Source organism: Sturnira hondurensis, unplaced genomic scaffold, assembly GCF_014824575.4.
Source record: "Sturnira hondurensis isolate 20B ecotype Veracruz unplaced genomic scaffold, ASM1482457v3 Scaffold0022908, whole genome shotgun sequence".
Taxonomy (NCBI): domain Eukaryota; kingdom Metazoa; phylum Chordata; class Mammalia; order Chiroptera; family Phyllostomidae; genus Sturnira; species Sturnira hondurensis.
The window spans coordinates 8,309,879-8,322,316 of record NW_028095539.1 but is presented as its reverse complement, the minus strand read 5'-3'; the positions used below and the strand labels follow the sequence as shown (position 1 = coordinate 8,322,316).

Genomic DNA, 12,438 nt, shown 5'->3' with positions numbered 1-12,438 from the left:
AGAAGGAAGCTGTCTCTGGCCAGTGTCACTTTCCCGGAAGCCACCTGCTGCAGCCTTTTTTTGGAGGGGGACCGAGACCCTCCCTAGGAGCACCCAGGGGGCTGGAGGCCTCTCCCTGTGCTGTGGCTGCTCCCTTTTCTCCACTGGTCAGCATGTGGTGGGGGCCTGGGGGAGGCCCCTGCCAGCCCACGAGTGCCCCGCACAACCCACCCATGGACACAGACAGCAGCTCTCCAAGTCTCCTTTTATTCTGACAAAGATCAGGGATGGGGCTGCCCCCCACCATCAACACACAGCCCAGGCGGGGCCCCCAGCCCCGGGCAGGAGCCTGCTGTACCACTCCTCGCCGAAGCCTGCCAGGCCCAGGGAGCTGGCTGAGGTGCGGGGCCGGACTCAACGAGACAGCCCCTCGGCCCACCCCGCCCTGTTCATTCCGTGAGGTTGGGGGGAACACAGGCCATCATAGCTCCTTCTTGCAGGAACCTGTGGGGGGATGGGAGCTGAGGTCAGAGGTCATGGCTCCCACCACCTTCCAGTCCAGCCAGAGGTGCCCTTGAGCCTGTGGTGCCCGCCCACCCCCTGGCCTCTCTGGGTGAGGACTGGCCCAGCCGGTGGTGGCGGCACAGGCTCCCATGGGGGGGGGGGTGCGTTGGTGGGGTGGTGGGCAGGGGGCCGGGCACTCACAAGACCCCAGCTGCTCCTCCAGGAAGGAGATCTGCTCGCTCAGAGAGTCGATGCGGTCCAGCTGACGCAGGGAGTGGGCCAGGAGGCTGCCAGGGTCGGGGAGCCCCTGCGCCAGGGCCCGGGAGGCCAGGCTGTGCAGGGGGGCCAGCACCAGCTGCAGCTTCTGTGGGGTGGCAGGGGCAGCGTGGGCTCAGGCCGGGGGCCTTGGGCCAGCCCTCACCCCCACGGACCCACAAGCCTTTAAGGGAACTGCAGTGGCCAACGAGGGACCCCCAAACCCCAGACCCAGCTCTAGCTGCAGGACCCTGGATGGCCGCCAGAGGGAGCTTCTGTGCCAGGAGAGCCAGAGGTGGGGGTGGGGACACACAGACCTGGCCCATGGGACCCCAGGACTGGAGCGTCTCAAGGGTCCTCAGGCCAATGGCTCTGTGCAAAGGCCCATAGCGGCATTGTGTCCCCTCAGGGACAAAGGCAGGGTGGGCTGGACCTGGCTCAGGTTCTCTCTGTGGCTGAAGGGGACAGGGCTGAGCTTGGACCCACTCTTCATGGGGTCCCAGTCATCCCGTGCTGCCCCTGCCGGGCATGGGACCTAGGCCAAGGGCAGCCTGGGCTGTCAGTATAAAGGAAGACCCCCCTGAACCCCACAGCCCCCAGGAGACAATGGGGGGCACCAGGCCCTCAGTCCCCAGCCCAGGCCTCACCTGCTCCAGGATGTCCACCCGTGACCGGAGCCTCTGCACTTCCTCCTCCACCACACTGTCCACACCTGGGGAGACCGGGTGCTAAGTCGGGAGGCCGGATGGCACCCCTACCCCAGGCTGGCCTCTGCCCGGGTGCAGTGAGCCCCTCATCCTGGGACCCGCCATCCAGCAGGGGCGGCCTGGAGGTCTGGGGGTGGCCCTGCCAGCTCAGTGCACCCTGGGCAGACGCAGCCCCACCCCGCCAGCCCCGCGGCACAGAGTCCCCGCTGCACTGAGGGGAGGTCCTCGCTGCGCCCTGGTGTCCCCGCCGAGGTCCGCGCTGTGCTCTTGGTCGCCGGGCTGCCGACGGCGCATTATTACTCACGGTACGAGTTTGAAGTGTCACAGCGCGTACCAAAAGTAATAATGTCCCGTCGCCAGCGGAGGTGCGGTATCTGTAGGCTGCGGGGCAGGGACACAGCTCCCCACCCCCCACCCCCCCGCTCCGGCTGAACGTGCCCTCCAGCCCCAGGCCCACAACCTCCCTCTGAGGAAGGGCCCCCTGCTGCCCCACACACCCGGCACCCAGGCCCCCCGCCCAAGCTCCAGGTGCAGCAGCCAGTGGGAGATTACCTTTGTCGGGGCTCGGGGCCACCCCGGGGGTCCCTCTCCTGGGCGGGCTTAGCTTCCCGCTGTCTGACGGGCCGTGCGCCTCAGGACACTGGCACCAGCCACCACCCGGGGTACTGGCACAGTGGTGGGAACAGCCGCCCCCTCCGGCGCTGTGTCCATCCACATCTGTGGGGGGACGGGTGTCAGGCAGGGCCCTCACTGAACCCCCTCAAGATGGACCTGGCACAGGGCCAGGGCGGTGCCCAGCCTCACCTGTCTGGCAGGTGTCACCCCGCCATCCTGCAGGGCAGTGGCAGCGGCCCGGCTGGACACAGCTCCCTCCATTTTGACATGGTGGCTGGCATATCGCTGTGGGAGTTGGAGACCTGTCACCAATTCGTGAAGGTCCCCAGGAAGGGGTGGCAAAGAGGCGCTGGGCTCAGGTTTCCAGAGGCAGCCAGCGCTTTGCCTGTGTCTGGTCGTGGGCCGATCGCCCGCGGAACGCAGGCGGGGCCACCTTCTGACTCGCGCCGGCTGCCGTGGGGCCCTCACCTGCTCCGCAGGCCGCAGGGAGCCTGCCGGTCCGCTTCCAGCCGGGGCAGCAGGCGTAGCGAGGCCTGGCGGGCGTTGGTCCAGGGCTTCGGCGGTAGGCGGTCCTGTAGATGGTCCTGCAGTGGGGGTGGGGCAGTTCAGAGAGGCCCGGTCCTCACACCGTGGCCTCCCTGGGTGCCACCAGGCCTCCTGGACCCAGGCCAGGCTTTCGGCAGACGTGCCATGCCGGCTGACACCCTGACCTCCCCATTCCCCCGCCTTCCTTGCCCCAAGGCCTCCAGAAGCCACACAAACGGTCTCCCCAGAGTAGACAAGTCACCCAAAAGTGTCCCCAGAGATCCTCCTCCCCCAGGGACAGCACCTTAGGTCACTGCCCAGCCCATCTGCCTGCTCTGTGCTGTGGTGCTGAGTGGGAGCCTGAGGCTTGGCAGGAGCCCCGGCTCTGCCTGCCGCAGAGCAGGGCTCTGGGATCCAGGCCTGCCAGCCGGTAGGGACAGGGCACCCAGGTCTCCCCAGTTTACGAGGGTGCTCTGCTAGACCACGGCTGCCCACCCTACTGCTCAGGAGCCCCCGAGAGCTGGACCCCGGGCCACCCTCAGCAGGCGGGGCTCCTGAATGGGGTTATAATTACAGCCCCTCCCCTCCTTGGCTAACAAGCTCGGGAAGGAGGCCGAGTGGCTTCCTGCAGGGACAAGGACCCTGGCCCACGATGGCCTGTCCCAAGATCCCCAACCTAACCCCACCCACACTGGCCCCTCCCCGGCCAGGAGGTCTTGGAGACCCTTGCAGAAAATAAAATGCTTTTAAGGCCCCTGTCCTCGGCCGAAAACCAGAAATGCATGTCCCCGCCACAGACAGGCTGCGGGTCATCCTGGGAGGGACGGGGGTAGGGCCTCTTTCTGCAACCAGCAGGGCCACCGAGGGGACCCAGACGATGGAGACGGGCATCACCCTGGGGGACAGAACTTGTAGCCAGTGATGCCCAAAATGGAGGGGGCAGACCAGGTGGAGGACCCCTCTGAAAACGAGGGTGGGGAGCAGGTGAGTGAGGAGGGAGGCTGGGCGTCACCATGGTGCCATCACCACCATGCTCACACGGGCAGTGGTCACCGGCTCGGATGTGGCCTCAGTTTCCCGTTTCGTGGTGAACTGCCCCCCTCCAGGCCCTGGAGCTCACGCGTAGTGGCGGCGGCCTCTCACCGGTACGTGCTGCACACTCGGGGCCCGTCACAGGTGGTGAGGAAGGGCTGGTACACGCGCTGCGCGAAGGACTCGGACACAGGGCCCCGGGGAGCCCCAAGGGCACACACTCTACGCCTAGAGGAGGGGAGTGAGTCAGCTGGGAGACCCCCAGAGCCGGGCCCTCCCAGCCCTGGAACCCAAGGAAGCAGAGAAACTGGGGAAGGGGCTTCTCAAAGTCACTGTGGGAAGGACTCTCAGCAGCAGCCACAAGAAAGAGCCACAGCCCCTGGAAGTTTGGGGGACGATGCCCCGGAGGGGGCGCTCACCCGGGCCTGAAGATGTGTTCTGTGCCACCTGCCGCCAGCACCAGCGGCCACAGCAGAAGCAGCTCCCTGCAGCCCCACATGGCCCGTGTCCCCGGTGGAGCGGCCTTCTCCTCGGTGGCCTGGAACCCAAGGCGTGGCCTGGAGGTCCCGCTGCGGATCCCCACCAAACCCATGCTCCTAGGGGAGACTGTCCCCTTGCCTCCACCTCCTGCCAGCGGGAGAGTGCCCAGCCGCTCGCCAGCCACGTGCAGCCCGTGGGGCACCACGGAAAGGCAACACCTGGGGCCCAGGAATGGACGCCCACACCTGGGTTGGGGCCAGGTCCCCAGACCCTACTGGGCTCCGCCGCCTGCACACAGGAAGTGTCCAAGGCTNCCCACCAAACCCATGCTCCTAGGGGAGACTGTCCCCTTGCCTCCACCTCCTGCCAGCGGGAGAGTGCCCAGCCGCTCGCCAGCCACGTGCAGCCCGTGGGGCACCACGGAAAGGCAACACCTGGGGCCCAGGAATGGAAGCCCACACCTGGGTTGGGGCCAGGTCCCCAGACCCTACTGGGCTCCGCCGCCTGCACACAGGAAGTGTCCAAGGCTGCGGGGCAGTCCCTGGGGCAGGGGCGGCTCAGGGCGCACTTGGGGACCGGTGTGCCCTCCCCAGCAGGGTCCATCGCCTCCGAATCAGCACAGGGCAGGGCAAGGGCAGGCTGGCACCCCGATCTCAGCCCACGAATGGGGGTTATGGGTGGAGCTGGAACCCAGCCCAGCTGGCCCTGCCCCTCTGGCCTCCAGTGTCTTCCAGTGGGGAGCCAGCCCTGGGCATTGTGGGAGTCCTTCTGGGCAGCTGTGGGCCCTCAGACGGGGGGCGCCTTTGCTGGGACTGAACCGGTCTGGAGTGTTGAGCAAACAGTCTCCAGGGCTCCCAGACTGTGGCCCACTGGGCACCCACCTGGGGTGGGGGACAGGAACAGTCTCCCCCACCCCCCACAAAAAGGGAGGGGCTCATGGCCATCCTTGTCTGGTTGGGGGCTGGAGTCAGGGGTCTGGAGAGGACTCCTGGGAATTCGAGCAACCCAGCCCTGAATTAATGGTCTGTAACCAGCCTAGGAGGTGGGAGGGGCGGTCCGCACAGGCAGGGAGTGAGGGGAGATGCTGCCCGTCTGTGCGGCCAGGGCCCCTGATCTGGGTGCCCCACCTGAGGCCCCCAAGGGGCCAGGGCCCTGCCAGCCCGTGAGCTGTCGTGGGCCCCGCAGGGCCCCCAGTGGGAAAAGGCACTGGAAGAAGCTGAAGTGTGTGTGTTGTCTCCTTGGGGACCTGGTTTCCGCAAAGACACCACCGGGGCTCAGAGAGCCCTCCTTCGGCTCTGGAGGTCAGTCCCACGAACACGGACTGCGGGGGCAGTGCCGGGGCCCTCCACGGCCGCCGGTGGTGCAGTCACTGCTCGGGGAGCCCACTCCACATCCATGCCCGCCCGGGCAGGGTCCTTCCTGCACCGCCTGTTCTCCGTGGGCCCCAGAGTGGGGGAGGGGCACTGGAGGTGTCAGCACTGAGCTTGGGGTCACGGGGTTTCTGGGCAGCAGCCAGAGCTCTGGGAAGATGAACTTTGGGGTGGATCTTGGGGTGAGCCTGCCGCTGCAACACCCCCCCTACTTATTCAAGCTGTTTAGCGGGGGTCAGGCTGCTCACTGAGGCTGGAGGAAGCTGATGGCGCTGGCTGCCCAGCCTGTGCTGGGCTGGCAGAATCTCATTTCCCTTTGGTGTCGCAGCCCTGCTGGGGCTGGCCCGCCAGGGCAGGGGTGGCCCCCAGCCATCAAGTCCGTAAGCAATAGTGCCCCCTCCCCTCCGAGTGTGCGTGTGAACCCTGCCCACCGCCTCCCCTCCCACCCATCTGGCCCAAATCCCTAAGCCCCTACCGGGGGAGGCTGGGTCCAGACTCTGCCACTGGCTGATGGTCCTGGGCGCCCCCTTCCACCAGAGGGGTGTTCTGCACCGTAGGACCCACGGAGAGTGGGGGACGAAGAGGCAGCGTGAGGCGACAAGACTGACTCACGGGACATGCCCTCTCTAGCTCCAGTACCCCGCCTCCCCTTCGCCCCGCACCACCGGCTTCGTGAGCGGTGGCGGTGAGTGTGGAGTGACACCCTCCGCCCCGCAGACGGCCCGCCTGGCCTGGGCTGTGGGGTGAGGGGCCTGCGAGGCCCTGAGTCAGGCCCCGGAGGACTCCCAGGGCCCAGATGCGGAATGAGGGGCTGCGGCGCCCCCAACCCGACCCACCGCGCGGCCCCGCGCGGCGCGGGGCGCCCGTCGCCGGCAGGGGGCGCACTTCCCCCAGGCCGCTGGGCCCATTCTGCAGAACCAGCCGCAGGACCCGAGGCCGCTCTGGGGGTCGGCTTTCCGAGCGGCTGCGCTCCGCACCCCCGCCTGCTCGCCGCTCAGTTCCCCGCCGTCGCTCCGCAGCCCGTCCCCAGCGTCGCGCGCGGCGATGTCCCCGACCCTCTCTGCCGCCGTTCCCAGCCCGAGAGGCGATCGGCCTCCGCCCACGGCATTCCCCGTGCCCCCAGCCGGGCGCCAAGCTCCCTCCGCACTCACCGCCCGATCCGGGCACGCACGCGCCGCCGCCGCCACCGCCACCGCGCCGTGGGGCCCCGGCCCCGCCCCGGCCCGGCCCGGCCCCGCCCCACCTGGCCCTCCCGGCCCCGCCCCCGCCCCGGGGTGGGCTCGGAGCCCCAGGCCCGCCCTCCCGCCCCATTGCGGGGATGGAGAAACTGAGGCCCCACAGTAGGTGGTGCGCCGAAGCTGGTCAGTGAGTCACCTAGAATCCGGGACCTCTGAGCGCCACCGCCCCTCCAGAACCCACTGAGTCCCTGCAGTGGGGCGCACTGCTGTGGGGGACACAGGACTGAGACACAGGTCAGGGGCTGCGTGGGCAGCTACACTGGACAGAGTTGGCTAGCTCTCGACGCTCCCCACCCCAGGCTGAGCACCAGCTGCAGGGGATAGGCAGCATAGCCCGGCCCCGTGGGCCAGGCTAAAGTCAAGGGTGTCCTACAGCTGCCCGTGGGCTGGGCGCCATAAAGCCCCCAGACCCCTTGTTCCCGGGAAATCACGCGGCTGGGTTCCTGTGTGACACCAGACCCGCAGCCTGTCCAGGGTGCCTGGTGGCTTCCTCTCTGTTCAGGGCACTGAAGACCACCTCCCAGCATGCCCAAGCCCCCAGGGGGCTCCCCAGCAACCCCACGGTCACCATGGGGGACTGCTGGGTGGTCTTTTGTCCTCAGCTCCATTCACCCATTTGTAACGTGGGTTAAAGCACCCTCACGTGGCAGAGCAGCCAGGAGCAGCAGTACTGGCTGAGAGACCGTGGTCCCCAGAGCTGGAGCCAGGCTGTCCCCCCCGCCCCCCGGGCCCTGGAATCACCTGGGTCACTTTTGTGCCCTGATTTTTACAGCCGTCACTGTGCGGGAGGCTCTGGGCACGCGCCCTGCCGCAGCGTCTGCCCTCAAACTCCAGCCCCCACCAGCTGACCGAGGGTGGGTGGGCATTGGAAGGCATTCCCGGGCTCATCCCCACCCCTGCTGCCGCCCAGGGCTTCTGGGGCTCGCTGTGGGACTCACCTGGAGAAGGGGGCTCCGTCATGCCCCAGACACTGGTGGCAGCTGCTCTTCTGGGCAGTGGGGGCCCCCAGAGCCCTCCCTGTGCTGGGCTCTGCAGGTCAGAGACAGGGCACAGGTCAGCACACAGCCTCCCTCGGTCAGCGCTGTGTCCAGGGCTGCGGAGGAGGGCAGGGCGGCGTGTATGCAGCTGTGGGACCTCGGCCACACTCGGTCTGCAGACCCCTACCCCCTGACGGCCCACGCTGAAGGGGTCTCCCAGATCTGCCCGAGGCTCACAGCCCCCACTCAGAGGCAGGCAAGCATTCCCATCTGTCAAGTGGGTTGTTGCCTCCTGCCATGGGGTCCCCAGGAGGGGGAGTTGGGTGAGGGCCCTGTGGGGTCCCGGGGAGGGAAGGGCTTCTCGTGCAGGCAGCAGCAGTGGGGCGCTGGCTCAGGCCCCCTTTGGTGCCTGGGAGTTGAGGGGACAGAGGGGACCCAGGGAGCTGGACGGGAGCCTCTAGAAAGAGGCTTCTCCTTCCTGCCCGTCAGTGGCTGCTGCCCTGGTCCGGGGGGCCCTGCACCAGGCCACAGGTCTCCTGGCCCCCAAACCCAAGCAGGGCAGCCCTGGTCCAGCCATGGTCTAGCCCCAGGCAGCAAAGGGTTAAGTGCTGGACGGAGAGGAACTCTTGGAGAGACTTTCCCAGCCCTGTCTCCTGCCCCCAGCCTGTCCCTGAAGCTGCCGGTCACTTGACCCTTTAACCTCCTGCCTGAGCAGAAAGGGCAGCTGGGCAGCTGGGCAGCTGGTCCTCACGCTGCCCGCCGCCTGCTTTCTCCTCTGAGACCCGGGCCGTCCTCAGGACCTCGGGTGGCCAGGGCAGCGGAGGTGCCCACTCCTGCTTGGGGGTTACTTGGGCACCCCTGGGTGGGGCGGAGAGAGGGAGAACTGGGCCTCCCCCCGGGTCCAAGGGGCCCACAAAGTGCCTGTGCCACACTCCACCACGCCGTCCCTCTGCCTGAGGACTCCCACTTCCAGGCCACTGGAGTGGGGTGTGGGGGCTCCTCCAAGTCCCACCTTCAGCGCCCTCAAAGTTCATAGCTCATCCTGGCAGCAGATATGGTTTTGGGGTCCCCATCCCCCCAGGGGGTGCTCGCACATCCTTGGGGGACACCCAGGTCTGAGGAGGGGCCAGCAGAGCCGGACCCTGCAGCCCGCGGAAGGGGGCCAGCTCCATGTGCCTGCTCCTCCCAGGGGTCACAGTGGCTGTCAGGCCACCTGGGGTAAGTGTAGGACCTGGTCAGGCCAAACTGCAGTCCAGGCTGGGCCACCCACCGCTGGGCACCTGAGCCAGGGGGCTTGGGCGTCCTCCGTGTAGTGGGGACGGTGCCAATAGGGGGACAATGAGATGGCACCAGAGGGCCCAGACAACAGGGTCCGTGGTCAGTGGGCGCCGAGGGCCCCTCACCAGCTCTGCCTGCTCCCTGCCCATCCTCCAAGGTGCTCCCGCCATACCTGGTGCTGCCCCGGCCCCTCGGCTTGGCCATGGCCACCGCCTCTGCCTCCTCGGCCCGGGCAGACCCTACCCCTTGCCAGCCGCCCCGAGGCTCCTCCTGAGGCCGCCCGAGGGCCCGTCCCCTGAAGCCTCCATCTCAGCCGTGCTCGCTAGACAGCGGCTCGGGGCAGGGAGCCTCCTCCCGGGCAAGGAAGGGCGGCTTTTTATGCTCTGTCCCGTGTAAATCGGGACTGGGATGGGCCCTTCCCGGCCGGACTTCCTGTGTGTGTTCCCCGCTGATAACGGGGTCTGTCAGAGCACAAACAGGAGGCCGAGGACCGGTGGGGGGCCTTCGGGGGGAGGGGCCTGGTGGGGCTGCGGGGGTGGGGTGGGGTGGGGGACCTGTCCCCCGCGCTTTGGAGCCTAACCCCAAACAGCCATAGACCAGGCCCCGGAGAGTCACAGCCCTGCTGTGACACAGGACCCGGCTGGCCCTGGGTGTGAGAGGACATGCTGGCGCCAGGGCCTTCCCAGGGCCGCAGGCCCACCAGGCTGGTGGGACTCCACAGGCAGGACCACTGGTTCTGTTACCCCCTCCCCCCAGGGTACGCAGCAGCACCCCGAAGTGTGTGCCAGGGGCCGGGGCCCAGCCAGGAGATGTCTGGGGCTGGGCACGGGGGCCAGGCCGAGAGCAGCCTGCACCAAGGCCCCCGGAGCCCAGAGTGGCCGGGCAGGGGACAGGGAGGGGCGGGCATCCGCTCAGGGCCTTGCCTGGGACTGGAGCTGCCTCCCCTGGAAAGGGCTGCCCATGGGGCAGCGGCCCTGCGCCCGGAGGAGGGCTGGCGGGCTGGAGCCCCCGTGGCCCTTCCCAGGGGTGCTCTCCTGGGCACAGCACGCCCCCTGGCCTCCTCTGCGCCCAGCCTCCAGCAGTCTGAGGGGTGCAGGGGTGGGAGTGGAGGAATACAGGAGACTAGGTGGCCAAAGAGAGTGTTTCCTCAGACGGGCGGGCAGTCTAGCCCCCGGTCTGGCCCTCAGGCCCCTCAGTTAGGAGGTGCTGTGTTGGGGCTCCAAGGCCGAGATTCATTGACTGTGAAAGTGGGTGACCAGTGTCCAGGGGCCTCTGGGCCCCTGCTGAGGACCTGCCCAAACCACACGGTCAGTGGAGAGCTAGGCCAAAGAGTGGCCATCCTTGGTCATAGGCCGTGTTCCAGGGTCAGCCCCACCCTCCCACGGCCTGGCCCTGAGCCCCTCCGCTGGCCCTCACCTCCCTCTGGCCCCACCCAGCTGATGTCCTGACCTGGAGGGGGGCGGGAGCGGTCTGGGAAACTCCCCACTGGAATGCTGAGGGTGGGAGGGGGTCTCAGCCATGCTTGGCAGATCTCAACCCTGGCCACCCGAGTGGCTGGAAAGGGTAAGTGTGGGTGCGGGCCTGCAGCCGGGTCCAGGGCCTTTCCCTCTTGGGATGAGAGGGGTGCCAGCCACTGGGGCTGTTGTGACGGCCCGGCTCCTGGGACTTAGGCGTCATTGGCCTGAGTGGCAAGGCGGCCTGAGGGCCTCTTTGTCCCGGTGCCCCTCCCACCCTCCAGCCCACAGTGGCGGTACTCTGGGCACCCCTCCACCTCGCTTGGATCCCCTTGTTCTCCCACCTGAGGGCCCATGTGCCCTCAGGGGCCGGGGTGTCCCACTAAGGGAACTCACTGGCACACAGGGCCTTCTGGGCTTTATCCCACCCTGCCCCCGCCAGGAGGTACCCACACGGCCCAGACCCCAGGCCTCTGATGGAAGAACAACAGACTTCAGGCCTGGCTGCATCCAGCCCCTGTGTTCTGATGGGGAAACTGAGACCCAGAAAGTGGAGTCAGGGCCTGGGGAGTGGGGGAGGGGGGTGTGGAACCAGGCATGGGTCGGCCCCGCCCACTCTCCCTGCCTGTTTTCCGTGAACCCCCAGTGCCTGCGGTGCCTCGCCCAGCTGTCAGACAGGTCCCCGCCAAGACATGCTGAGGCTGGGAGTAGCCAATTAGCCAGATAAGTGGGTGGGTTCATGCATCACCCCCACCCCCCACAGGGCACATTAGGAAACTTTCCGGAGAGGTGCCAGGTCCTTGACACGGACCCAGGCGTGGAGGACCCAGGACGGGGAGGAGAGGAGGCGGAGGGACAGCCTGCAGAGTTGTCTTCCAGCGCCGGCTCCCAGGTGCCAGCCTCCCCCACGGCCGCCTGCTTGTACTGGCCCCCCGGGGTACTGGGGTGGCGAGCTCACTCTGTGCTTCGAGCTGGAGGGGCTCCATCGGGGCACGCAGGACCCCCCACCCCCACAGCATCTGTTCAGGGTTATGGAGCACACAGCCTGCTCACTGGGAGTCCATCCCCAGGCCTGCGTCCCCAGACCCACCCCAGAGCTGGCCACTGGGTGGGACTGGTCAGCCACCCCCCGGAGGTCCAGGCTGTCTGCCCCGAGTGGTCCAGAGCCCTGGCGCTGAGCCCCGCAGGCTGCAGGTGTGACATCCGAGGCGGCGGCTTTGCTTCTGTTGCTGGAGGCTCTGCCCACCCCGGGCCTCAGTTTCAGCAGAGCCGGACTGTGGCAGCTCCCTCCCAGCTGCCAGGGAAGTCAAGTTGGAAAGGGTGCTGCTGCCTTACCTTCCCAGGGCGTGCTGATCAGGGGTCCGCAGGGCCTCCGGGGGTCTCCTACAACCCTCCTGGGACCCCTCACCACAGAGCTCTTGGCCTCTGCAGCCCCAGAAGAGGGTGGACCAAGCCCCTGCCAGAGGCTCATGTGGGCATCTCTGGCGGTGAGAGGCAGAGGGCCCCGGGCGCGTGCGAGCTGGGCCGCGGGGAGGAGAGCAGGGAGCGCAGCGCAGGGGAGAGATGAGCTTCCTGTTTATCACCCAGCACCGCTGGGCTCAGGGACAGGATGGCCCTGTCAGCCACGGTGGGGCCCAACTTCACACCAGATGTGGCTAAAGCCTCGTGAAGGGACGCCCTGGCCCGGTGACCCATCCCAGTGCGGGCTGAAGAGGTGGCGGGGCTCCAGCATCCCCGGGCCAAGTGAGCTGCCCACCCCTGAGCGGGGCCAGGTCCCAAAGGGAACAGGTTTGGTGCGGACACACTGTCCATCCGGGTGCCGGGCGTCTTCAGCTCGCTCCTCTCCCCTCCCCCATGTCTGCTGGGGGAGCCTGGAGCTGGTGCCCTGCAGGGCCCTCGGGCACCATGCTTGAGCTGGGAAGTGCCCACTTTTAGACGTTGCGACTGAGACTCACAGGACCAGGTGCTTGTCCACGGGTCGGTCAGCGGGGGCCTGGGCCGAGGGAGACCCTCAGGGGACCCCT

General features: G+C 67.8%; 1 protein-coding gene across 9 annotated transcripts; it reads right to left on the bottom strand.

Annotated features, from left to right (window-relative positions):
* Nucleotides 1-230: 230 nt before the first annotated feature.
* On the bottom strand, nucleotides 231-11,933 carry EGFL7 (EGF like domain multiple 7). 9 transcript variants are annotated; one of them, XM_037036636.1, is made up of 10 exons: nucleotides 11,750-11,933; nucleotides 7,644-7,734; nucleotides 4,037-4,155; nucleotides 3,706-3,845; nucleotides 2,529-2,644; nucleotides 2,250-2,362; nucleotides 1,998-2,162; nucleotides 1,386-1,450; nucleotides 685-847; nucleotides 231-483 (listed from the first exon to the last, which is right to left on the bottom strand). In XM_037036636.1, the coding sequence occupies exons 1-10, from the start codon at nucleotides 11,883-11,885 to the stop codon at nucleotides 461-463; spliced, it is 1,131 nt and encodes a 376-aa protein (XP_036892531.1). In that variant the 5' UTR covers nucleotides 11,886-11,933; the 3' UTR covers nucleotides 231-460. The 9 variants fall into 9 exon arrangements, with proteins under 9 accessions (XP_036892531.1, XP_036892532.1, XP_036892538.1 ...); XM_037036637.1 differs by lacking the exon at nucleotides 4,037-4,155 and having other exon boundaries at nucleotides 2,250-2,345; nucleotides 3,729-3,845; nucleotides 11,750-11,929; XM_037036643.1 differs by lacking the exon at nucleotides 4,037-4,155 and having other exon boundaries at nucleotides 11,750-11,838.
* Between the last annotated feature and the right edge of the window lie 505 nt (nucleotides 11,934-12,438).